Genomic DNA, 26,937 nt, shown 5'->3' with positions numbered 1-26,937 from the left:
CATAATACCCTATGAGGTGTCATCACACAATCTCCAGTGGTTAACACTGGCAATGCTTTTCTTGGATGTGACAGGGACCAGTCTGTACATGAAAAATGGTCATATACATGGCCTTTTTGTGGATGCTATTACATTGCCTTTCAAAAATGTTGTAATAATTGTTATTTTTTGACTAAAAATTCCATTTGCTACCATGTAAAATGGAAATATGTAAGTTACCCAGTTAAATATATCTCAGTATAGCATCCCACCATGACTCAGGCCACAAGATGATAATCATCTAGAAGTGGTTGCAAGCCCAGACTTTGGAGTCAGACAAATATAGATAATAAATCTTGGTTCTGCACATTCTAGTCGTGGGACCGTGAAAAATGAGTTAAATATTCTAAATCCCTATTTCTTTAGATGCTGAAAAGGAATAACAATCCCTACATGTTAAGGTTGTTGAAAGGATAAATGAGAATGTTTATAAACCACTTATCACAATGCCTGGCACATGGAATCTGCTGGATAAATGATAACTGTTACTATTGCTAGTTGGGAGGGATAATTGCTGCATAATTGCACATTTTGCTTTGTTCTGTGTAGACAGGACTTTCTGTTTGATAAAAGCTGATAGATCTACAGACCTGATAGTGGAGAATGCACAGAAAGAAGGAAGAAGTCCTAGAAGGAGGGAACTGTGTACAATATGGCACAGTGTTAAAAACACAGAGTTAGTCATGACTCTCCTATTAATTAGTTGTATGACTTGGGCAAGTTACCTAATGTCTCTAGATCAGTTTCCACATCTACAGATGGGGGGACTATCTATTTCATAAGATAGATCCTGTTGATGGCATTAAATTACATGAGATAATTCATCTGAAGGTCTTAGCACAGAGTCAGAAACATGGTGACAGTTAACAAGTATTATTTGCTCATGGAAGATTCGAGGAGCAAGACAATCTCAAGGATAAAATGCCTCGATTGAATAAAGAGAAAAAGGAAACCATTCCCATGCATCGTATGCCTTTCCGCATCACCCTTTAAAAATCGCACATGAAAAACCACTCCCACGCACAGCATGGACTATTTCGAAATGCAATTAGAAATTGTTATGCCATTCACTGCCTGGAGACTAGGCAAGTCATGGGGAGGGAGGGAATAAGGTGAAGGAAAGGTGCTCTTTTGGTCTTGCAAAGTATCACTGCGAGCTTTATCCCGCTCTGCTTGGGATAAGAATCCCTGCAGCCACATATTCCAAAGAATCTAATATTTTCTGAGACGCCACTGTGCCTTTATATTTTAATACCCTGACATCTGGAATCCTAAAAGTCTAATGTTTAACCATAAATATCTGCTGAGATTAAAGAGCTATATACCAAGTTTCAATCTTTGGGGCCTATAATTGCTTGGGAAAAGAGAATGGTATTTCCCCCTCTAGCTAGTAGAAAAAGGCCTCGGCAAGCACAGATATTTGCAGACAAATTTCCTAACAACCGTTCCCTCTCTCCATTCTGTCCTCTCATTCCTCCCTCCCTCTCCCTTCTCCCCATTTTATAATACCATCTTGCTGTCATTCCAGGACAAATGGGAGAAACGAGAAGCCTAGAAAGCTTAAAGAAAAGACACATTTCAAGTTCTAGCAACAAAGAGTTGAGAAAATGCTAGCCACTGTCTGTGAAGCTGCCGAGCCTACGTCTCCATCTCCACATTACTGAGCTTTCCCATTATTCAGCTGGAAACCTCTTCATCACTCTCCAAGCTGACAGTCAAATGCCAGCTTTATTTTCTTTCTTATCCACCTAATCTTTTATTTTTGATTTGAGACCAGTCACTTTTAAAGTCTCCACTATGGTTTACAACTTTCTTTCTCAAGAGACAACCAAGAAGTAACACAATTTGAAAAATGTTTCTTACCCTCTCACAGTAAAGAATGAGAAACTCTCACCTGCCCCAAAGGTCAGACCCCGGCACTTTGCTGGGAAGGACGTCAGGGGAAGTGTGGGAAAAGCTTATCACGAATTTCAGTTTTTAATATAATGATTCAATGTAGAATTAAAAAAATAAACTTAGCATTGTACCCATTTTTATCTAGTGATGTGTATGAAAATGGCATTCTGAGGTCACTCAACTCCAATACTAGGAAAAATAATCTATGTTTAAAAAAGGTTGGTGTGTTGTTTTTTCGTTGTTGTTGTTTTTTTGGTTAATGTTCTTTTCCCTTTTGGAAATATACCCAGTGTGCATATAAGCAAGTATGTTTATGTCTGTTGGTATTAGGCACAGAAAGCTATTCTTGATTTTTGATGAGAAATTGAAACTGCCCATATTTTAAATTAATTAAAAGTATTGTCTTCTTAACATCCAGCCTATTTACTTCAAAGGCAGCCTATAACTCTATAGTAATGATTCTTAAACTTTCTCACAGTGGAATCACTTGGGGAAGGTGTGTGTGTATGTGTGTGTGTGTGCGCACGCGCGCACACACACACAAACACAAAGGCTCAGGCCTCACAAACACCTATTGACTCAAAATCCCCTCAACATAGGCATGAATGTTTAATGTCCCAATGATAATCCAGCTTTGGAGACACGTTCCTTAGGACATGAAATGCATCTCCTCAACTGGAGAAAGTTTGGCAGGAGAACAGGGGTTTTTGGTTTTGTTTTGTTTGTTTGTTTGAAAATTTCCAGTCCTTGGTGGACCAATACTTTTAAAAATACAGTATAACTTATCAGACAAATTAGACATACAAAATAAAAGCCCAAGATTTATTTTTTAGATTCAATAGATATAAAACTACTCTGTCAGATTGTTGTGTTTCTAAGTGACAGCTTTCTGTAATTATTTCACTGTGAACCAGTGCAAGAGTTTGTGAGCCAGCACAGGACCACACATGGAGTAATGAAACTCTTGGGCCCCCTTAACTTCAGCTTCCTCATGCACTGCCTGCTCCCTGCTCCCACCCATTATCCATTCACTCCACAGCCCTTGTCTTGTCTTTCCAAAGAGTGAATAAAATCCTACGACCACCTTTCTTAAAACCCTCCAACACCATCTTATTAAATGACCCTGGCCTAGCTCCTAGCTAGCTCCAACTGTTCCCCTTCTCATTCACTACTTACCAGTGGCACCGATCTCCTTCCCACCCACTGCTCCCCCACACTGAGGCCATTCAAGCCAGTGTCCTGGCCCTTATCCCTAGAAGGCCCCTCCCTCAGCTCAGAGCAGTGTGACTCTTCACTCCTCATCCAGGCTTACTGGAAATGTAACTCTATTTCAAATAGCAACTTCCTTACACACACACACACACCTCAATCTCCCTCTCTAACCCTATTTCACTTTTTTATAATTCTCATCACTATTGGAATACTTTTATTTATTTTTTCATAAGTTTATTTATTTGAACCTAAGTTTGATGAATGTTGCCTTGTTCACAACGACAGCTCCATCCTTACAAAGGTGCGGGTAGAGTGGTCAACATGCGTTCGCTGAATAAATGAAAATGCCAGCTTCAGTGCTGAGCACACTCAAAGCGCTCAGTGCATGCAAGCTTCACTTAATCTCCCTCTACTGTCCTCATCATGTCTGAGAAATTGTAAAATGCCATAGAAACTAAAGCCCTGATTTTTTTTTTCAGTTCAGTGTTCCACATGTATGAACTGGTCTGAGAGGTGATGCTACCTATTTGTCATCTGGGACTGACAGGAAATGAGTGAGAAGCAAAGTGGAAAGCTTTGATATTTATCTAGTCTTACCTAAATGGGATATGAATTTCAAGACTTTGTTTTTCTAAATGATTTTGGATTTTCAGATGACCAGATGCCTCCATAATAAAACTAAATCCTTTCTAGAATAAAATGCAAATGGTTCTTAGAGGATCTGCTTGGGATTAGCTGCCTTGCACTCTTTGTCATGCATGTTTCAAAGTTGGCTGCAAATGCTAACTTACAGATAAGTACAAACCAAAATTAGCAGCTCACTTTCCCCTGGCTACACACCTGCATTGCACAGATAAAAAGCCCACTGGCACAGCATTCCTCAGAGCTGACCCACATGAGTAATTTTTGCTCCTGATGCTGGAGAATATGACAATATGAGGGACCTGTGGATATCTGCATGAGTGGGTCATTTTGCAATGTGAACTTATATGTGCAAATAAAATCTGTTTTTTCAAGTTAAAACTAAACCTCAAAGGCAATGGATTTCAAGCTGCCAATAAAATTGAGAAAGGCAGTGCCATGTGGAATAAAAGTGAGAGCTGGTTCCAAGGGCCCTCATTTTCATCTTTGCTGCACTGCTCTCGCTGTTTTATGGAAGATCATATATTCTTGTCTTGAAAGAGGAAAATACAAAATAGATATGAAAGCTCTTGAGATTAACTTTGTACTTTTCACATCCACCAGGTTATGAACAGGAAAGTAGCATAGTAGAGAATGGTTTAAAAAATAAAAATGGACTTGGATTAGGGAAGGAGGAGTCTATTCATATTTGGGAGTCGAAGGAAAACATTGCATTCTGTTAGTTCGCGGAAGGCACCATTTACTATGGGCTGTCTCCTTCCTTGCAAGAGAACACAAATTTTATTTTTAGTGCAGTAAACAGAAGATTCTACTGTGGGAATCCACGCAGTTGGAACCTATATTAACCTCATTTAAAATGTTATAAAGCTTTAAAACATCAGGTAGTCAGTCATATATACTTCCCTCTATACATTCAGCCATCCATACATATGCTTGTCCACACATTGATAGTAAATGGTATGCAATAGTAAAATACATGCTGGAGTTTTACCATCATTGAATCATGTTTCACATCCAACACAGAGACTGGTGGAAATAAAACACACAGCATTGCAACCAGGAGCAAGAGCATGTTGGTGCCTAAATAGTGTAGTTACATCACATGGTTAGCAACTATCTAAGATTTCATCAAAGAACATTATTATTCACACATGGAGGAATGGACAGACATTTCAGAGCTACACCAAATGGCTTTGGCACTCACCTTCACAAACAAAAGACTGCTGCTACAAAGACGATGGCTCTCTTTTGAGAAGGGACTTTTCTGGCCATGGGAAAGAGCACAATTGGCCTGTGTTCAGGGAAAGCCAGAGGACTAGAGAGTTAATGTCCCCAGTAGCACCCCTCAGGCAGAGATAAACAGGGATTTGAGGTATAACTACCTTAGCTTCGTTAGGACTTAGCTGGAATACTTTGGGTCATGTTCCTTTGGTCTCCTGGAGTTCCCCACCAGACTTGAGCTCCAGCTGTCCAGGGTGGTAACCAGTTTGACAGCACATCCCTTAATGGCCTTAGTCTTTTCCCTGGCTCATTTCCCCCTTCCCTGCTTTCCTGATTCACCCCCACATAAACTACTTGGATTCTAAGCCTTGTATTAGGGTCTTCTTCGGAGGCAACTGAAGACACTCTCTTCAGTCCTTATTCTTCTGTAAAATTTAATTTTCACTAAATACTCTGGAACACGTATCCCTTGATACGGATTTCACAGGAATGGGATCCTCACCAAAACCCACAACTTTTAGGAAATACAATTATTCACGTACTTATTTTAAAATATAAGAATGTTTTCTCGATTCCATAACACCTGTAACAGGGGGATGATTTTTTAAAACCAATAAGACAACTTACTACAGAAAGCTATTTGAAGCCCTGACCAGGTAACTCAGTTGTTTGGAGCATCATCCCAAATGCCAAAGTTTGGGTTCGATTCCTGGGCAGGACACATACAAGAAGCAACCAATGAATGCATAAATAAGTGGAACAGCAAATCTCTCTCTCTCTCTCTCTCTCTCTCTCTCTCTCTCTCTCTCTCTCTCTTTCTCTCTCAAATCAATAAATTTTGTTAAGAAAGCTATTTGAATAGAACTAGTGGTAAAAGGGAAACTAGCTTCCTATTTTTTCCCCATTTACTACTCTACACATATTTTCTCAATATGGATGTTTCCCTGGATTTCATTCTTCTGTGAAAATACGTATTTGCTGGTTATATTCAACAGATATAACCAACATATCAAAATGAATATTTACTCAGCATGCTTCATGCACTCAGTAATGACTTTCTAAATCCTATATTGTAATCCTCACAGCTTTTCACTCTGTTGCAAAGATAAACCTTCAACCTATAAAAATTTTTAAGAGAAATATTAAACAATGTTGAAGCATGGAACTGCATGGTAATTAATGACTTATGTAAAACTTTTCTAAAAGGCAAGTGCTATAAAGTAGTAGCTGTTCAAATGGAAGAGAAGTGAAAACAAGTAAAAAGATACCTGGAAACTTCTTGGTTCCAGGATTCCATATTATAGATAAATCCTTAAACCAATGACCTGAAGGCCTCAATTTCTTCTGTATATTCTTAAATGATATGGGGAAAACAGCATTAATAGTCTCCTTGGTTGTCAATAATTCATTCCCTTGATCAGTTCATCAACTGGCATTTATTGAGCATCTCCCAAATATGTAATAGTAAACTGAACAAAATTATTGCCCTCATGAAGTTTGTACTCTAAATGGCAAACAGTAAATCCACAAGTAGGCAGGTACATTTATATTATAATTTCAATTAATGGGACATGTATCGCTTGATACTGATTTCACAGAAATGGGATCCTCACCAAAACCCACAAGTTTAGGAAAAACTCACAATTATAAGTGGGCATAGTAGGGCTAGAGAATAATGGAGGAACATTTATTTTCGATAGGGTGGTCAGAGATGGCTTCTCTGTGGAGTTATCTTTTGAAAAGAAGGAGCCAGCTCTGCAAAGAAGTGAGAACAGGATTTTTCTGGCAGAAGAAATAGCCAATGCAAAGGCCCTGAGGTAGGCATAAGTTTATCATGTGAAAGAAAAAACAAGACAATGATAAGTAAAAAGGATGTCACAGAAAGTGAAGTGAGAGAGACAGGCAGGAGCCAGATACTACACAGCTTATAGTGTGGATTTCATTCTGAGGGGGATAGAAAAAAAATTGGAAAGTTGAAAGATCACTCTGGCTATCATTGACAAACTGACCTGTATAGGGTACAGGAGCATAAGAAAGAAGACCAGTTAGAAGATTATTCCCTTGTCAGGTGGGAGATAATGATGGTTAGAAGTGGGAGAATTTGGGTTCTGAAAAAAAAAAAGAATAAATGATTGTTTCTGGATAGTTTCATTAAGTCGCCCTCATAAATGATGGTATCCATTACTGAAGTAGAGTTAGCTAGGCAAGAAGCAGGACATGGATGGGGCAGAGATGAAGAATCTCATTTAGGGCATATTAAGTCTGAGATGTCAGTTATACTTTTCAATGGAGTTGGATATACCAGACTAAAGTTCAGGATCGAGTCTGGCTGGAGATATAAATTGGAAGTCTTCAGCATTAAGTGGTATTTCAACCTTGGGCTTAATGATTAGGAAGAGAAAAGAAAACAGATCTGAAGATGTAGTTCTGGTACATTCACACATTCAGAAATTTTAAAAAAGGAAAGAAAGACTAGAAGTCTGAAGCATCAACAACTGAGGCAGGAAAAAAAAACCACAGGGAAAATTTTTTAGATTTACCTGCAGCAGGTTCCACCTGAACTGAAAAGAAAACTCAGTCTCATTGTTTGTGGAAGTAAGGAGGGCAATGGTCTCTCTAGGGGTCCAGCTATAAAAACTGATAGGTAAATGGGTTTTGTTTGTATAAACAAGAAGAAGGAATTTTGATCACAGCTTGGCCTCCCTTCCCACACCCCCCCTCCTCCACACACACACACACACACACACACACACACACACACACACACACCTCCCAGGCACAATTTCAAAAATGGAGAAAAAGAAGGCAAACTGCATGCCATCCACTCCACCACCCTCTCCAGATTGAGAGCCCTTAAGTTCTGGTGATAGAGAAAGATGCAGTCAGAAGCCAGAGTTGCTGGCTCTGTGGCTGACACTGCAAAGCTCTGAGCACTGAGAATGATGCTTCAGGCCCAGGTGACCAAGCTAGTGAGAGTATTGTTCTCACTTGTGCACAGAGTTGGTGTCAGGAATCTGTACCTTTGACATAGGTACACCTTTGGCAATGTCATGGAGGCCACACAGTGATCACAACATCTCTTAATCACTCAACATTCCTTTGATACAGGTGAGTTGAGCAGCAGATTAGCACAGGCTCCAACTCCAGAATTCATTTCCTCTCCAGGATATTTGGTTTCCACTAGACAACACAGCCATACCAGCTCCTTCATGCGTGCTCACCCTACTGGAGGCATGGAGTTCCTTTATAACCAACCTGTGTTGAAGAAGGATCCAGTCCATTCTGCCTCGGTTTTAGGAAATACAGAAACCGGTGGAGGTAGTTCCAGGGCTCTCCCATCGAGATCCTTAAAGAGATATTTTCTTGGACTTTCACAATAGGATTCAGGGCAGACCAGTGTTCCTAAATCTTCCCTGTAAAGACAGACAGAAAGCAACTCTCATTTCATGAGCAACAAAAAAGAAAATATATTGAAATTACTGATCTGACGAAAAAGGCATTTATTAGTAGTAATGTGTTACATAGATATTAAATAAAACTCTATAGGACAATTATTTCTCAGTTATATGGTCAAGAAGAAAGGCATTGCCGAAACCGGTTTGGCTCAGTGGATAGAGCGTCGGCCTGCGGACTGAAGGGTCCCGGGTTTGATTCCGGTCAAGGGCATGTACCTTGGTTGTGGGCACATCCCCAGTGGGAGGTGTGCAGGAGGCAGCTGATCGATGTTTCTCTCTCATCGATGTTTCTAGCTCTCTGTCCCTCTCCCTTCCTCTCTGTAAGATATCAATAAAATATATTTAAAAAAAAAAAAGAAGAAAGGCATTATTATTATTCAAATACTCTGGGTATATCATCTTTACATAGATTGTAATTTTCTAAGCAGTAAGATATAATAAAATGCTCCTAATTCTAATACCTACTGAAAATAATGTAAGCATTTCTTTATGGAACTTTGGTACCTTGCAGTATTATAAGATTATCATTATAAATGTCAATTATATTTATGCCATATGCAAACAAGGTAAAAATAGATATTCTCATTCAACAAATACCTATTGAAAACATACTTCTTACAGTTTGGGGAGTACAATGGTGATAAATACAGGCATGGTTCCTATACTTTCAGCATTTAGAGTCAGGAGATTATATAAACAATTAGTAGACCATTAAAACACTGAATTTTAGAAAACTTATTTGATTTCTCCTGGTCTAATACTTTTCAGTACTATCAGTACTAATGTTAAATATTATTGCATGCCAACCATGTGTTAAGTATTAATAGTACAAAAAATCAGATGCTAGCATTATTAAGCTATATAATTCTTTCATCCCATAGGTAATACATGAACATAAGGAAAATTGGACAATAAAAGAAAAATGACAAGACAACCCAAATTACATAGCTAATAATGTTTAGGTACCAAAAGTAGCTCAGGAATGGGCATCTTAAAGAGATAGGTATTGGGCCAAAAACATAAACTTTCCAATTAGGGTGATTTTTCTTGATTCTTTTCTTCCAACTATAGGAGTTTATCCCAATGTTATGGGGAAGAAAAGTAGCCCATTTTCCCTGATCCTGATTTTCCTGCTCCCTTTTATGGCAAAAATAGTGCCTTATCTAGTTTTCAGATTCCTGAAGGAAACTCTCAGATCATACAGTCCAGAATGGTAATTACACCTGGTCTGAGCACCAGTATCTATCTAAGCCTCATTATTCAACTCAGGGTCTTGATAACAGACATGATTTCCTTCTCCCCACCAATTCCTGCACAAGGGCTCCTACAGTTCTTTCTGAAGACTAGTGACACCATACTCTATAGAATATACAAGAATTAGAGTACATTTTTTCTAGTGATTGAAAATATCCCAAAGAAATATCTCTAATAAAGACAAAACAATATCAATAAAAATTTCCCTGCATCATGTCTACACCTTTTATTAGCTGGAGAAAGTCACATTGCTGAATCCAGATTCAAGAGAGAGAAACAGCCTCTGCTCTTTGGTGAGAGAGACTGCAAAAATCATATAGCAAAGCACTTGAACATAGGAGGCATAAAGAATGAGGGGCACTCAATTAATCTAGCATACTTTTCAGAAGGACTTCTTTTTATTTCCATTAATGATTTTATACTTCATGGATATGGCTTATAAATACTAAAACTGGTACCTGGTTTGTAAAGGAGAAAAGTAGAACTGGTTTTTATCTTTGATCTTTAGCATTTTGGTCCTCTCTGCTGTTATGGGATGAATGATTCCAGTGTTCTCTGCATTGGGCAGAATGCATACATCTAGGTCATTGCTATAGCAACTCTTCACAAAACTAGAAAAGGTGACATCTGAAAAAAAAATTTAAGCATATCATGGCATTAGATCATGTAAACTACCAACCGCAAATATAGACTATGCAACTAAACAATCTTTGCTACTGTTTGTCCAGAAGTTAATTTAAGCTGTCCAGGCTAGTTCCAGGATTTTACATAAATCTTGACTTAAATATTTGTAATTCTTCAAGACATGAGTATTCTTTGTAAAATAGAAGTAGTCCAACACATCAATGTCTTCAGAATGATACCTTTTATCATAGGTTTGATAAAATCCAATGGGAAGTGAGTACAATATTACAAAAGAGATCTAATAGAATATTAACTGCATAGGTAGTGGTATAATTTGATTTTATTCCTGGCTACCCCACCAACTAGTAAACAACTTCAGTTAGACACAATTTCTGCATCTATGTTTCTTCCTTTGTATAATAGGAAAAATAACACCTACCTAAGAGAATTTTCATATAACCAAATTAAGTAATTGCTGTGAAAGTTCTTCAACATGTTTAAAGCAGTAATTTTTTAAAGGAATCACTATCACTCACTGCTATTATCAACCATTAGTGTGGTTATCAGTATGCAGCAGGTGGTCAATTGTACAACAAGCACTAGACTACACTGTACTCTTTTGTTAATATAATTTCAGAATGCTATTAAAAATTCTGTGCTCAGATGTATGAAACTACATTATTTGGATAAGACCAAACATCCTACCTTGAAGCTTCATGATTCCTGAAACTGAATGGCCATTTCTCACTTTGTGCCATGGTTCCTGAGGCCACCGATTTGGTTCTGAGGTGAACACTGGCCACAGAATACCAACTCGACCCCCTCTGGGGTTGGAAGGAGCTCGGTCCATTAATGTCCAGTTGGCAGAGGCAGGCTTAACCCTGTCCTGAATGCAGTCAAAAGAGGAGCTAGTGGCCACAATGACTGAGTTCCTAAGCACAATCTGCACATTTTCGATGGAAGGCTGTGAACCAGAAGACACATATACTATTGCCAAAAGACCGATAGCGTTGTCCACCAGAGTGACGTTCTCTATCTCCACGCTGTTCTCCACATGGAGCATGGCACCGTAGTCAAAGTTCTTGAAAGCCAAAAAGCCAGAGATTCTAGTACAGTTGCCAAGTCCACTTTCCTTATAGAGATGAAGACCGTGAAGGCTTGAGTGGGCCACATTGTCAGACCAAAGAGCTTCAAGAGGGGAACACCTCTGGCCTCGGATGTGAAAGCCAAGTCTCTCCGATCCTGCCACAACATTACCATGGAGGGTGATGTCCTTAGCCTGGTTCACTTTGATGCCTGCCACCCAAGCACTGGACCACGCTGACTGTGTCATCAGAACCACAAGGTTATTAGAGAGAGAACAGGCATGACCCTCCAAATCAATGCCATGACCAACAGTGCTAAACACTATGTTGTCATTTAAAATGATCCCGTGACTGGCAACTGCACGAATGCCCCCACCGCAGCTTTGGTGCAGAGCAGAAGATATTATCCAGGATCCTGCCGTCACATTCGTGAATTCAATGGATGAAAACAATGGTGAGCCAAAGTTCTGAATTTCTACATTTAAAAGTTGAAGGACACCTGTAAACAAAATGCATATCATCAGGTACTTTTTCTTCCCCATGAAAGGCAGAAAGATGGTCCATTTATTGACACCAGAATATGCAGATTTTTCATTGAAATGTAATCATTTCTTCTCAGCACCAGCACAGTATTTCATGCCAGTGATTCTCACTAACAATATATGAATCCATTGAAGGTGACATTAATGCCTAAAAAGGTTTCGTGTGCAGTCTGAAGAGTCTGGTGATAGGATAGAGAACAAGGAAAGGAAGGATAGAGAAAGGAGATGGGCACACGTAGCTTAAAGACTCCAGGCATCTGCCTGCAGGGCTGGGTCAGGAACTGGGTAAGAATGAGGGGCATATGGATTGCTGGGACTCACCTCAGAATCCTGTCTCCCTCTCTGTGTCTCAGTGACCCCCATGTGAAAAGGTCATAGCCATCCCCACAAAGATATTGTATGAAAAAAACATAATGGCTAACTCTACAAACACTGTAAACATTTCCTAAGAGTGTCACATAAGTGAAAATTTTTGAACATATATTTCTGTTCAATATATGCCCCAAAACATGATATTCAATAATGTCTCTTGATTAAGACATGAAGGAGGAAATAACATATTTTTAAATCATTTTCAAATTCTATAAAATTCTGTATGTTTATTTTAGCCACACTATATTATTTTTTAATTTTCATAATAGTGTTTTTAATGTCATATGTGCATAATTATATTTCATAGATTTAATTTACACAAGACTGAAAATTAATTCATAGTACACACTTAAAATGTCTTACTCATTTCAACAGAGAATTAAGCAGTGATTTTGTTCACAACTATTTTCCCATTGAAAAATCACAATTCTGAGTGCAAGTTGCTGGATATGTCTTATCAGAAGGAAGAGACTGACAGAGCTCTCCAGTTTAAAAGAAGGAATTGTAAGTTCTGGTCTGCTTTTCTTCCCTATAACCATTGAACACCCATGGCTGGCACCCTTGACCGACACCTGCAGATCCCCCCCAATTCCAGATGCTGGAGTTTGTTACAGAAAAATTTTAAGGTTCTTTAAAAAAAACATGTATTTAACACAGTTAATCCTTATAACAACCCTGTGAAGTTTGCATCATTATTCTTGCTTTACAGTTGAGAGTGAGACCCAGAAAGATTTAGTAATTTATCTTAATTTACATAGTTAATCACAAGTCAGGATTCAAACCTGAAAAGTTTGGCTCCAGAATCTATGCATTTAGCCTGTGAATACCTTTGTTTTACTGATAATGAGACTGAGGCTCATGGGGGGCTAAGAAACGTGTTCACAATTACACAGCTAGCAAATGGTAGAGCCAAATTTTGATCCCAATCACCTGGATTTCCCAGCCACTTTTCCACCAGGTCAGCTGTGAGTTCAATCCTAAAGAGGCCAAACAGACTTTAGACAGCTCCCCCTCACTCAGAGCCAAGGACAAAAAGGAAACAATTGATGGTTTACAAACAGACTCACCCACCAAATTTGTGACAAGCAAAAATGTCTCCAGATAGGGACAAATGTCCTTGGGTGTGGGGAGGAGCAAACTCACTTGTGTTGACAGCTAATGGAGTGAGAGCTTATGGAGAAAAAGCTTATTCTATGGACCAGAAATCCTGAACTCTGATGTAAGGTATAAATGCTGTTCTTTATCGTACTGGTGAAACAGATGTGCCAGCGAAAAGTGTTCCATGCTCGATATCTTTGGAAAGTGGTTAGATCCTCTATTCCAGGCTTTCGCAGAGCCTGTATTGTATTCGTGTACACAGTGACTTTCTAAGATAGAGCTACAGTGATAGCCTCTCCCAAATTTATTTGACTATGGAACAACGTTGGAATAATATTTAAGGAATACAAGTTGAAGAAATAAGGTGCTAATCAAATAATTTTGCAGCATTCCAAGAGCTAAAATTTGAAAGAAATGAGAGAGAATGAACTGATCCTTAAAGGAGTCTGGAATACGGAAATCATTTTTTTTTTTAATTTACGCTATTGCTTTATAGCATGAGCTGAGGCCTGCCATCAGATATAGCATGCTACTGGGAAAGAATTATAGAAATTCAGGAAAGAGATAAAACTCAAGTGGTCATTAAATCATCCATAATTTCAAAGCAGAGGAAATTTCACATCTGCTGAAGATGTTTTCTTTGAGGTAAAAATGTGCGTATGTGCCGATAGCTAGTATATTATTTTAGCATCACACTGATAATTAAGCACAGATTAAAACTGAAAATGCATAGCTACTCAGAGCACAGAGGAGCCATTAAATTTGTACATTTTGTTTTATAAAGGAAAATTCTCACAGTTGGAATTTCTGAGTGTCCCAGAAGAATAGGCTCCAATTGGTAATGTCACTTAAAATTTCGTTTACCTGAAAATTCTTCTCTGCTGGACTTCCTGAAGGACCCCACAAGGAGTCTCCCCCTGCATGATGTATCAGACTGCATTTGTATATTTCGGGTCAAAAGTCCAACCTCAGCAGCCAAACGAACGTGTGGGCCATCCTCCAGGACGTGTACGCTTCCTGGGGCAAAAGGAGTTGGGGAAGAAACACCTTTAAAAACCAACTTCAGGAATCACCAGTCTGGGGCCTAGGGAATCTGCCAAATGAAAACACTCCTTTCCCCTCGGAAGTCCTACCAGCATCAAGGTCCGCTTTTCCTCGGGCATCTCCACAAATGTCAGCTGAGAAATGAAAAGCCTGGTTACTTGTGTCCCTTTGGGATCAGAGTGAAAGTGGTTGAGCAAGAATTCATTTCTCCTCAATAACTGTGGCTACTAGGACAGGTTACTGTGCAGGGCGGACCTGTCCAATTAGTGGGGTCCCCATCCTCCTTCCTTAAGTGCATCAGTGTGAGACTCAGTGTTTGGTTGGACATTGTCTGTGGACTTCTTTCATGAGAGTGAGGAATCCCAGAGCAACTGAGGCAGTGACAGAACTAAAGCAGTGTCCTCCCGCTGTGGGTCCAAGGGCAGCAGCAGTGTCCTCCCACTGTGGGTCTCAAGCTCACTGCTGCCTTAGGAGCCTCCTCAGCAGTGGGAGCCAAACAGCCAAGGGCTTGTTTCTGTCACTGCCCTCCACATGGAGCACTTTACTGACCAGGATCGGTGAAGATTTCTCTCTTCTTTGGCCACTTTTTAAAAACAGAAATCATCCTTGGAACTATGATTTAAATGTAGCTTTATATGTAGTCCTGGTGAAAACATGTATTTCCCTCTCACAAATCACAGACAAAAAGATATTCCCTAACCCCTCTATTTCCATGTTTTATTACTTATTCGCTGTATCTTCTGTGTTAGATAAGTTATTCCACAGAAGCAGGAAATGTATGGTTATTATTTATGTGCAATGTATATTTAACTGTGTATAGTGTATAAAAATATTCAGCACTTTTTTTTGAGAAAAGACATTTGGATATTTTTTTGGTAGCAGTAGTAGTCAATGCATAACATGAATTTTATGTTAGGAGGGATACATTCCTAAGTATGGAAAATAAGTCATTATTTACAATAACTAGCACCTTCTAAGTAACTGTATAATTCAGAGTGCCAGGAAATGAACTGGAAACTCAGCTCCCATGAGATTTATTCTGGCCTAGACATGAAAATGTCAGGTGACCTTGAACAAAAGCCGTAACCCTTCTGCTTGCTTCTAGACTTGCCATTATGAATAAAAGTTTAAAAAATTCCCTCATATCAAAGTATTTTTAATTTGGCAATAAAATGAATGAATGGATAGAGATAAGCCTTCTAGGATGAGTCTAGGCAGCAGTAAAGCACTGTCCCTCTCCTCTGGATGGTGATCGGACCCAAGGCCCCAGACAGAACACGTTCTTCCTGGCTCCGTTCACCTCCCCATTAACCAGCAAAGCAAACCTTACCAATGTGCCGGTGCTTGAGCCGCTCCTGGATCCGCACATGGTGGCCCTTAACTTCTTTCACAGTGAGGACCTCTGCTTCGTGAGGCTCATAGGAAGAGGAGCCAAGCACAATTTGGTCATGGGGTCGCCAATCCACGGCGTCCTCTACTATAATTCTGCAACAGCATAAAGATGTATCAAGTATCTGGCACTGCAACACAGATCACCTACCTAACTCCAGATCGCAAAGGAAATGCACTACAGCCAACAATTCCAGGGAGAAGAAATTCCAAGTCAAGACAGAAACAAATGGCTTTTGCAAAAAGTTTAAAGCTAATGGAGCTGATCATCTGGCTTACATGTGTACATGTTAAAAATATGACGTCTATATATTATTCCCTAAAATGAAAATCTTCCTCCTCAATTGGCAAAAGTTAAATAATAAATGTATTTCAGAAGGAATTATTTCTTAAATTTTCTAAAGTCTGGTAATACAATTTTGAGACAGTTTATTATCATTCATTAAGGCTCATATTTTTATGGTCAGACAGATACAGTATGAATCCTAGAGGTGCCACTTACTAGCTGTGTGATTTTTAGAAGTCACTTAAACTTTTCTGAGTGTCCTATCTTCATCTGAAAAGTGGCAATATTTAAATCTTCCTCCCAACATCCCAATGTTACTGTAGGGATAAAAGTATACATGCCTCCACTGTGCTATGTTCCAAATATTGTGTTTGCACACGATATGAAACTATAAGGGTTTTGTTTATTTTTGTTTGTTTGTTTTACTTCACATTTAATAAAATTTCTGTTCAGTCTTTCACTGCCACTTAGGTTTTTCTAGTGAATATATGTCTGTTTTATTCTCAATTCACTATCATTACTAACTTCAATGGCATATGTTTATTTTAATTACCTGCCTCTTTTGTCAATGTCTACATTTTAGCAAGTTTTGACAATGGATTCTCCTCTACCAGTAAAATGTTCATCCAGGAAACAGGTCTATGTGACAGCCATTCAATCATGCAACATATATTGATTGAGCAACTGGCTTGCACCAGAAACTACAGTAGGTGCTAGAAACATAATGGTAAATAAAACATGGCATTGTATTAAAACTTAGATTTTTCACTAGTAAACATCCTTAAAAAGGCTACTGTGTAAGTGGGAAAGTCACAGATGTCTAACATATAGTATCAACACCAAAAGCAGAAACAAGTTAAAAGAGGTCATCTGTGGGCCAAAGGTGGTAATTAATTCAAATCTGTGTCCTTGAGGTTAGAAAAAAAGAAAAGAGAGTCAGAGAGACAAAAGAAAACTTGTCAATTGATGTAATTTTAATGAAAGAATTTAGTGTTACCTCTGTTCCTATTTTGCTATGACATCCTAGAAAACTCAGTTACAGAATACTAGAATAACTACTAACTTTTAAAGGCAAGGAAACTAATATCCAGAGAGATTAAATAACAAAACTCAAGAATAGATCAATGAATGGAGTTAGAGGTTGAATCAAAGCAAAAGGAAGACTCCTGATCAAGTGAAAATACTTTCATTAAATAACATCAGCCCACCTGTCTGACTCTCAGTTCTTCACCTGCTAACGAAAAAGCAATACTACCACATCCTGTACTGATATCATGATAATCCCTGAAATTCTGAAACACCTATAAACCCATGCCATGTAAAAAGTACATTGTAGCAAAACAATGAATTACAAGGGATTCTGATCATTACAGATTGATTGAAAAGAGCAGGATATAAAACAATATACACCATTTATTTTTTTAAATATATTTTATTGCTTTTTTTACAGAGAGGAAGGGAGAGGGATGGAGAGTTAGAAACATCGATGAGAGAGAAACATCGATCAGCTGCCTCCTGCACACCTCCTACTGGGGATGTGCCCGCAACCAAGGTACATGCCCTTTATCGGAATCGAACCTGGGACCTTGCAGTCTGCAGGCCGACTCTCTATCCACTGAGCCAAACCAGTTAGGGCTACACCATTTATTTTTAACAAAAATAACACACGCACAAAAAACAGAAGACAGGAAAGATGCTTATTGAAATGTTAGTCCACTTATGGATAATGTGTTTATTAGTAATTATCATTGAAATATAAATTTTCCAACTTACCAGGTAATGTATTATAGTAAAATATATTTTTTTTAAAAAAGAAAGCTATGGGTTTAAACTAACACCAAAATCAAATTAGCAGTGTAATTCAAATCAATCCTTTACTTCAGTAATATCAAGATAATATTTTTTTGTTGTTAATCTTCACCTGGAGATATTTTTCCATTGATTTTTAGAGAGAGTGGAAAGGAGGGGGAGAGACAGAGAGAGAGAAACATTGATGTGAAAGAGACACATCAATTGGTTACCTCCCACACCCGCCCCAACCAGAGCCAGGGATCGAACCTGAAACTGAGGTACATGTCCTTGACTGGAATTGAACTCGGGACCCTTCAGTCCATAGGCCAACACTCTATCCACTGAACCAAAAAGGCTAGGACAAGATAATATTTTTAATTCTGTTTATATTGCTGAAGAAAGTTTTTTAGACACTAGGTCAGTATAATGTTCCAAAAGGTCCTTGTGAATATTAGATTAAAATTCATTCTACCCCTGGGTAGCTCAATTGATTAAAGCATCGTTGTCAAGGTTGTAGGTCCCATCCCCAGTTAGGGCACATGTAAGAAACAACCAATGAATGCATGAACAACAAATTGATGTAGTACAAGTACTGATGTTTCTTTCTCTCTCCCTCCCTTCCGCTTTCCCTCTAAAAATCAATAAATAAGTTAAAAAATGCATTCCCAATGAGGCACAGGGGATTTTTAGGGCTGTGAAACTATTCTGTATGATTCTATAAGGATAGATTCCGTCATTATACATTTATCAAAACACATAGAATATATGACCTGAAAGAAAACTTTAATGTAATATAAAAAATAACAACACCTCGTCCCCTCTCTTACATAAGTCCTCTGCTCCCGCCAAAGGAATCTGCTTACTCTCACAAAAATTGTTATGTGTTTCTCAGCTTTCACACAAATTATCATCATCTGTACTCTGCCCTCCAGTCTATTCATTCTTAAAAACTGACTGAAATTCCTTTGCTTTCAAGAAGTCATCCCATGGGAGTCTCTTCTCCACTGAATGCCCAATCCCTGTTTCTGTTCCAACATAAATTTGACATAATAATAGATACTACTGCCTTGTAACTGATTTTGTACTCATATCTTCTGTGGCTATTCAACTTTAATATTAATATTTAATGAAATGCTACGTACACACCACAGTGCCTAATAATTTTCTATGCAAAGAGAGAAATAAATTATTTAAATTATTATTCTAAACTTTATATTATAAATATAAATATAATTGAACTTAAGCTGATCTTTTTCATTAAGTCTTCTAAAACCTTACAGGCTCTTTATCATTTATCTCTCTTCTATAGTCCCAAAGCCTTGGGATTCTATACTTCTTTTTAAAAAATATTTTCCCCCACCTAAGGATATTTTTTCCATTGATTTTTTTTTTTAGAGAGAGTAGAGGGGAAGGAGTATGCTGTGTGTGTGTGTGTGTGTGTGTGTGTGTGTGTGTGTGTGTGTGTGTGTTTGAAAGAGAGAGCAAGAGAGTCAGAGAAACATCGATGTGAGAGAGACATGTCAATTGGTTGCCTCCCAAATGCACACCAACAGAGGCTGGGGATCAAGCCTGCAACTGAGGTATGTGCCCCTGATGGGAATCAAACCCACAGCCCTTCAGTATGAGGACCTACACTCTAACCAGAGATAAATTTATATAATAATACTAGAGGCCCGGTGCACAGATTTATGCCCCAGTGGGGTCCCTCGGCCTGGCCTGCACCATCTCACAATTCGGGACCCCCTCAGGGAATGTTGGACTGCCGGTTTCAGCCCGATCCCCGCAGGCCAGACCAAGGGACCCCACCAGTGCACGAATCCGAGCAACAGGCCTCTAGTATACATAAAAGATCTTTGGTTAATCTCTTCCCGCCCTCCCCCCTCTCCCCTTCCCTCTGAGATTCATCAGTCTGTTCCATGTTTCCATGCCTGTGCGTTGAACATCTACCCCTTGGTGGTCAGTGCACATCATAGCTACCGGTCAAATGGTCGAACAGTTGGACACTTAGCATATTAGCCTTTTATATATATAGATTTCACAACAGAAAGTTTTCTAGTCAAATATCTGGCTAATCTTGCTTTGGTTGTTAGTGTAAGAAATGTTTGAGTTTACAAACATTTGACATGAAATTTTCCTCTGAATGTTTCACTCCTATGCATTTCATAAAATAAATAAATTGCAAACAAATAAATTTAGATCACTAATTCTGTTGGTGAAAGTTCATAAAGGGGTGCACATGAAATCTGCTCCCATAACAATAGATTAGAAAGGCTTACTAAACTGACTTTTAACAATAAGAAGATTGTAGATAAATTATTAAAGAAATCACTTGACTATTCTGTAGTGCAGTTAATATTGTACTAATATCAGCTTGCTGGATTTGATAGTGTTCTATGTCAGATATCATCAGGGAACACAGAGTAAAGGATATGTGAGAACTCTTTTATTTTTACAACTTACTGAGAGTCTTAAATTACTGCACAATTTTTAAAGGTTATAAAAAAGGCTATCCAGCTCTAGCCAGGTTTGCTCAGTGGATAGAGCATTGGCTGGGGACCCAAGGGTCCTGGGTTCAATTCCAGTCAAGGGCGCATAACTTGGTTGCAGGCTCCTCCCTGGCCCAGGCCCTGGTCAGGGCTCCTGCAGGAGGCAGGCAATCAATGTGTTTCTCTCACACTGATATTTCTCTCTGTCTTTCCCTCTCTCTTCCTCTCTCTCTAAAAATCAATGGGAAAATATCCTCAATGAGGATTTTTAAAAAAAGGATATCCACAAAAGGAATACATTATGATAATTACACATTATTTACATAAACTCATTAAAGTATTCCTCTGCAGGACTGATACCAAGAGATGCTGTTTTTAATATTTGTAATATAGAACACAAGCAATAGAATCATACAAACCAGGGTAAAAATCCAGCCTCAGGAACTTAGAGCCTATAAACTTAGGAAATTTTACTTAACTTCTCTAGCCTCAGTTTTAATGTCTGTAAAATGCAGATAATAATACTTAACTTACAGCATTGAGAGATTTAAATGAGATAATGTATGTAAAATGTTTGGTAGAGGCCTGACATATAGTCAGACTTCATGATAAGAACTCAATAAATGGTAGCTAGTTAATTACCATGGATAGTTTTAATTAATAAAATTGAGTTTCTTTCAAAATAGCCTGTAGCTCAGACTCCAAAGGAGGTTTTTAATACATCTTATAAGAAAAATCTATTCATATTGTTCCTGCCAAATTCCAACTTACTAACCTTATAATAACTGAAGCTTCTTATTGATCCCTATTTACCTACCTCACAATGCTTCTTGGGTGTGATATAGGAACTTCAAACTCCTCATGACCAAATCTGAACTCATAACCCCCCTCCCCAAATTTAGTCCTCTTCTAGTAAATGGCACCACCATTCAGTTACACAAACCAGAAGCCAAGAAAGCACCTCATACCCAATACATCTATAGATTTTGTCTCCTGTCTCTAAATCTTCCCACTTCTTTCCTTTGCCACTTCAGCTCCTGACTACAAGTTACACTTTCTCTTAATTGGACCTCCTAAGTGGTGTCCCTAGATCCATGTTTTACCCATCCTGTTGTCTGCATTTGCCTAGAATGATATTTTTAAAGATATAGAAACATGATAAGTGCTACATCCCACCCATACTATGCTCTTAGAAACCTCAAACAGCTGTACGATGCTTTAAGGAGGGTAAACACTAATATTGTTGATATCCCCCAGTGAATCTGGCCTTGATCCCTAACTACTCCTTGGAACCCTATTGTGCTAAGTCTGTGCTCTCCATATCAGCCACCTGGCATTCCTTCAAGTCCCTCCTGTTCATCTTCCCTCGCATCACAAATTTTCCTCTCCCACTTCTGCTTCTCAATCACCTGCCATTGACTCCTCCGCTATCAACTTCTAAAAAATTAGGCTAGCCAGGGGTGGGCAAACTTTTTGACTCGAGGGCCACAATGGGTTCTTAAACTGGACCGGAGGGCCGGAACAAAAGCATGGATGGAGTGTTTGTGTGAACTAATATAAATTCAAAGTAAAGGAGCGGAGGGGAGAGCAAGAGAACCCTCCGCTCGTTCGGCTCTGCGGGCCGGATAGAACAGCTGAACGGGCCAGATCCGGCCCGCAGGCCATAGTTTGCCCACGGCTGGTAGTCCCAGTCTTCCAATCTCAATACATGTTTCCACCATTCACTAGGTTGCTCTAGCTAAAAGCCTGAAGCACTCCCCTCACCTCAGCATTCACCTCATTGGCACTCCCAGCCAGCACCATCTCTTCCCTCAGTCTCCACTGCCTCCTCCATAAAATCCTAGCCACTATGATTTGTAGCCTCAACTGGTCTCCTGATCAATACCCCAACTTCCACTCCACAATCCATCACCAATATAGCAACCAGAGTCATTTTTGAAGTATAAATCAGATTCCATTAATTTCACTGCATCAAACACTTCAGTGATTTTCCCTTTGACCTCTCACAGCTAAATAAGGTTCCATGTGATTTGGCATCTGTCACGTCTTGCAACTCTCCCCTCTGCTCACTGCTCCAGCTATCATGACCTCCTGTCTGTCCACCAGCCCCAAAGGCCCCCACAGGAACAATGTTGGATGTCCCTCCTTCTTTGAGCACTCTTGCTGATTTCATTGAACAGATTAATGAATCGCTCTTACATTCAAATCTCAACTCAAATTTCTTTTCTCCAGAGAGACCTTCTCTGTCCATTCAATCTAAAAGGGACCATTCTGTAAAGAACATTCTTTTCTAACAACTTTGCTGTACATCTGAAACTAATACAGAATAACACTTAATGTAAACTATCATTGGGAAAATAAATAAATAAATAAATAAATAGATAGATAGATAGATAGATAGATAGATAGATAGAAGGAAACTCCTCAGATGCCCAACTATTTTTGGTGCTACCCTGTTTATTTCCTTACTTTTATAATCTGCAACTATGCTGTTTATATTTCTGTATTTGATTATTATCTATCTCTCTCCACTAAGATGTGAATTCCTAGAAGACAGTGATCTCTTCAAATTTGCCTCTATATCTCCAGTGCTTATAACCTGGGACATAGTAAGTACTAAGCAAATTATTTGTTGGATGATTGAATGATATTTGCTCTGGTTAGGGTCCTCTTTCTACACACATTTGCCCTCACTTTGCTTAATAAAAACCCACTCATCATTCAGGTCCCACCTCTAAAATCAATCTTCAGGGAAGCCTTCTCTAACTTCCATTACTGCTTCAAGTTCCCATATTTATAATTTTTTAGAATCCCACATCGCCCCCATTGATAGCACTTATTACATATGCAATTGTACATTTACTTTATATTTATTCAATTAATGTTGATGCCAGAGACCATGTTGATTTTTATCTCTAGGCCATAGCTCATTGTTTGACACAAGATAAGATTCGACAAAAATTCTGTTGAATAAATAAATAACAATGATAAAATAACTACAAAAGTAATAAGTACTCAATGAAGAAATTCTGTATATAGAGAAAAGCACACCACAGAAGTAGCGATCTATCATCTCACCAGCAGGGATCCATGTGTCCTTCCTGACAATTTCTATCCGCATATATGAATACATAAATATTTTATTTTATATAAAACTAAATCAATATATAATATTATTTCCTGCCTGAATGCCCACATCTCCTCCAATCTGTCAACTTAGAATTCACTCTTTCATCTTTGCCAATGCAAAATTGATAAATGGTATTTAATTTTGTTTTAATAAATATTTATTTTAATTTCAGTTTTGTTTTGCATTTTTATTTTCATTTATTATTATTATCTGTATTGTTGAGAGTATTACTGATGCTCCCCCATTTTTCCCCCCCTCCCTCTCTACCTGATTTCCACTCTGCCCCAGGCCTTCACACCTTATTGTCTGTGTCCATGGGCTTAAGAAAGAATATTTTTCCATATGCTTATTATGCAGATATATGTCTTCTTTTGTGGATCATGTATTAAAACATCTTAGCAATTATTCTTCTGATATGCTTATGTTGTTTCTTTATATTGCAAATAAAAATATCGGCTTTCATCTGTACTATGATATATTGTAAATATTTTCTAGTGTATCACTGAATTTACATTTTGTAATTGATGTAAAAATGCTGATTTTAATGTTGTCAAATCTATTATTTCTTGCTCTTGTGGTTGTTGCATTTCTTGTTATGATTAAACAGGTCTTTCCTAGTTTATTACATAATGTTTATTTAAATATTCTTCAAATAATTCTATGGTTTCACTTTTTTATATTTAACATTTTAATCTACCTATAATTTATTTTAAAGAAAAGCATACAATAAAAACCTGATTTTATATTTTTCCAAAGCATTGACCAATTATTCCAGCTCAAGTTTTCAACTAAACTGAAATGCTAATATTCAAAATCTGGGTAATAATATTTACCTGGGTCTAATGCTAGGCATCGTTTTCTATTCTGGTGCCACTAACAAAAAGTAATTATCTCATTAAAGGTATATCTATATATATAAAAGCCTAAGTGACCATTAAGACCGGAGGACTGGCCGATAGCTATGACGCACACTGACCACTAGGGGGCAGACGCTCAACGCAGAAGCTGCCCCCTGGTGATCAGTGCTCTCCCACAGCCAACCTGCTGAGGCCAGCCAACCTCCTGCAGTCCCTCCCCCCTGCAGGCCGTGGTCCCTCCCCCAAGTCAGCCAGCCCCAATCAGCCCCAACAGCCCCAATCGCCATCCAGGCTGAGGGACCCCACCTGTGCACAAATTTGTGCATCAGGCCTCTAGTATTTTTATAAATATATACCTGATTATGTTTGGTTATCTTCAAGTGTCCATTGTTCCAAAAGGTTTAGAATTAATGAATCAGATTCCAAGTGCATATATATGGCTTGTGATTAAAGTTGCATCAGATTTGACATCTTTAGAATATCGAGCCTTTCCATTTACATTATTTATCACCATATATTATATTCTCCTTTTATGTTCCTTACTAGTGTTTTATTGTTTTGCTTTTATAGCTCCTATAAATTCTAAGTTTATTTCTAGTATTTTAAATTGACATTTTAAATAGGATTTTGCATTATAATTTAAAAATTTATTGCTCACATATTAAAAAGCTATTGATTTGTGCACTTATTGAATTCAGCTGATAGTTTTTCAGGTGGTTCTCTACATTTCTAAAACCAAATGCACGTAATCCACACACACAATAAAATGGCAGTTTGGATTTCTTTCAACAGTTCCAATTACTGTCCTTTTTTTTATGCAACACATTGGCCAAAACTTGAATAAAAATATCTAATGATTTCTGTAATGCACTGATTTTTAATGTTACTTTTTCTATAAAACAGAAAATTTCTGTTTCAGAGAGATTTTTAAATATTTATTTTGTATTAGTATTTAAAGCCGCGATTCTCAACTAATGGCTCAACACCCTCGTAAAAAACCATTAATTCAAAGAAAGTTCTTTGCAATCCTAATTTACTGTTTATTCAAAGAATGCAAGCTGAATTTTATAAAACGCATTTCTGTTTTATACCAAAATTATTTGTATTCTTAAACTTTATACCTATTGTTTAGGTAAATTATATTAATTAATTATTTCAATTTGAGCCATCTCTCTTTACTTGAATGACTCACACTCAGTCATAATCTTATTTTCTTCTACTAAATTACTAGGTTTCATTTGTTGCTGTTTAGGATTTTTGCCTTTTACTTACACTTGGTTGTTGCCTCAGATTTTGTTAGGGTTTTTTGAGTTATCTTTACCAGGTGTTTAAAAAATTATTTTATGCTTGCCTCCTAAAATTAATTGGAAAGCTTCACATATTTTCCTGTGCTGTGGAATAGATTACACAACATAAAAAGTAGTAGATGAATTATTGAAAAAAAAAAATCATTCATTTATTTGAACCAAATCTATTTTTGGAACCAAATCTATTCTTGGATAACTTTATATCTTTATTATTGGTTCTTCTGCTTTTATTCTCCTTTAGGCAATTAATTTATATTTCTATATATAACTTTTTAAATTTCAAAATGATAGCATATAGATAGCACATTTTATATTACAATTGTAATCTCTTTGGTATGTTATATTTGAATTCTCATTTCTGATTTTACATAATTTTATATGATTGAAGTTATTAGAGATTAAAACAGTATCTCTAAAAATAAAAAAAAATCTAAGTCTACTAATTTCCTACTAATTCACCAATTTCTGACTTTATCTTGCATCAAATGATTTTATTAGATTTATTAGTCATTTTGTTTGTGGTTTCCCATGACAGCTTAGTTTGTTTATTTTTGTATTTTCTTATTCAACAATACAAGCATTTAATGTAATTGCATGTCTGGCCATGTCTCATGCAACACTCCCAATATTGCTTCTTCAGAAGTATCCTATTGATAAAGTTTTGATCTCCTCTTTGATACAAAAGTTATTTAGGAAAGGGTGTGTTTTTTTCCTATTTTCCAATCTTACAAGAAATTAAGATTTGTGATTAAGACAGTATTTTTACCTTTATGTTTATTTTATTGTAACCATATTCTATATCATTTCAGTTTATTATAATTTATTAAAGCTTTAATTATATCTATAATAATAAAAGCATAATATGCTAATTAGACCAGACAGCTGAACGACCTTTCGGACATTATTCCAGATGTCCTTCTGGACGAAACCGCAGCGGCAGGGGCTGAGGCAGAGGCAGTTAGAGGCGATCAAGCAGGCAGGTGAGCAGTTAGGAGCATCAGGCAGGCAGGCAGAGGTGTTAGGGGTGATCAGGAAGGCAGGCAGGCGAGTGGTTAGGAGCCAGCTGTCCCGGATTGTAAGAGGGATGTCTGACTGCCGGTTTAGGCCCGCAGGATCAGACCTAAACCCTGCAGGCCTAAACCAGCAGTCGGACATCCCCTGAGGGGTTCTGGATTGTGAGAGGGTGCAGGCCGGGCTAAGGGGAGCC

At 38.0% G+C, this 26,937-nt stretch overlaps 1 protein-coding gene across 1 annotated transcript in view; it reads right to left on the bottom strand.

The window, feature by feature from the left end:
• PKHD1 (PKHD1 ciliary IPT domain containing fibrocystin/polyductin) overlaps positions 1-26,937 on the bottom strand; it is a gene marked incomplete at both ends in the record, with an annotated part of 416,219 nt that overhangs the window by 101,061 nt on the left and 288,221 nt on the right. Inside the window, 5 exons of the mRNA XM_080665111.1 lie at positions 8,266-8,423; positions 10,178-10,346; positions 11,049-11,927; positions 14,305-14,457; positions 15,815-15,969. Coding sequence (XP_080521237.1) covers positions 8,266-8,423; positions 10,178-10,346; positions 11,049-11,927; positions 14,305-14,457; positions 15,815-15,969 — 1,514 coding nt within the window. The remainder of the gene's footprint in view (positions 1-8,265; positions 8,424-10,177; positions 10,347-11,048; positions 11,928-14,304; positions 14,458-15,814; positions 15,970-26,937) is intronic.

The sequence above is a fragment of the Plecotus auritus genome (genome assembly GCF_963455305.1).
Source record: "Plecotus auritus genome assembly, chromosome: 4".
Lineage (NCBI taxonomy): Eukaryota > Metazoa > Chordata > Mammalia > Chiroptera > Vespertilionidae > Plecotus > Plecotus auritus.
This window is presented reverse-complemented; position numbering and strand designations above follow the sequence as displayed.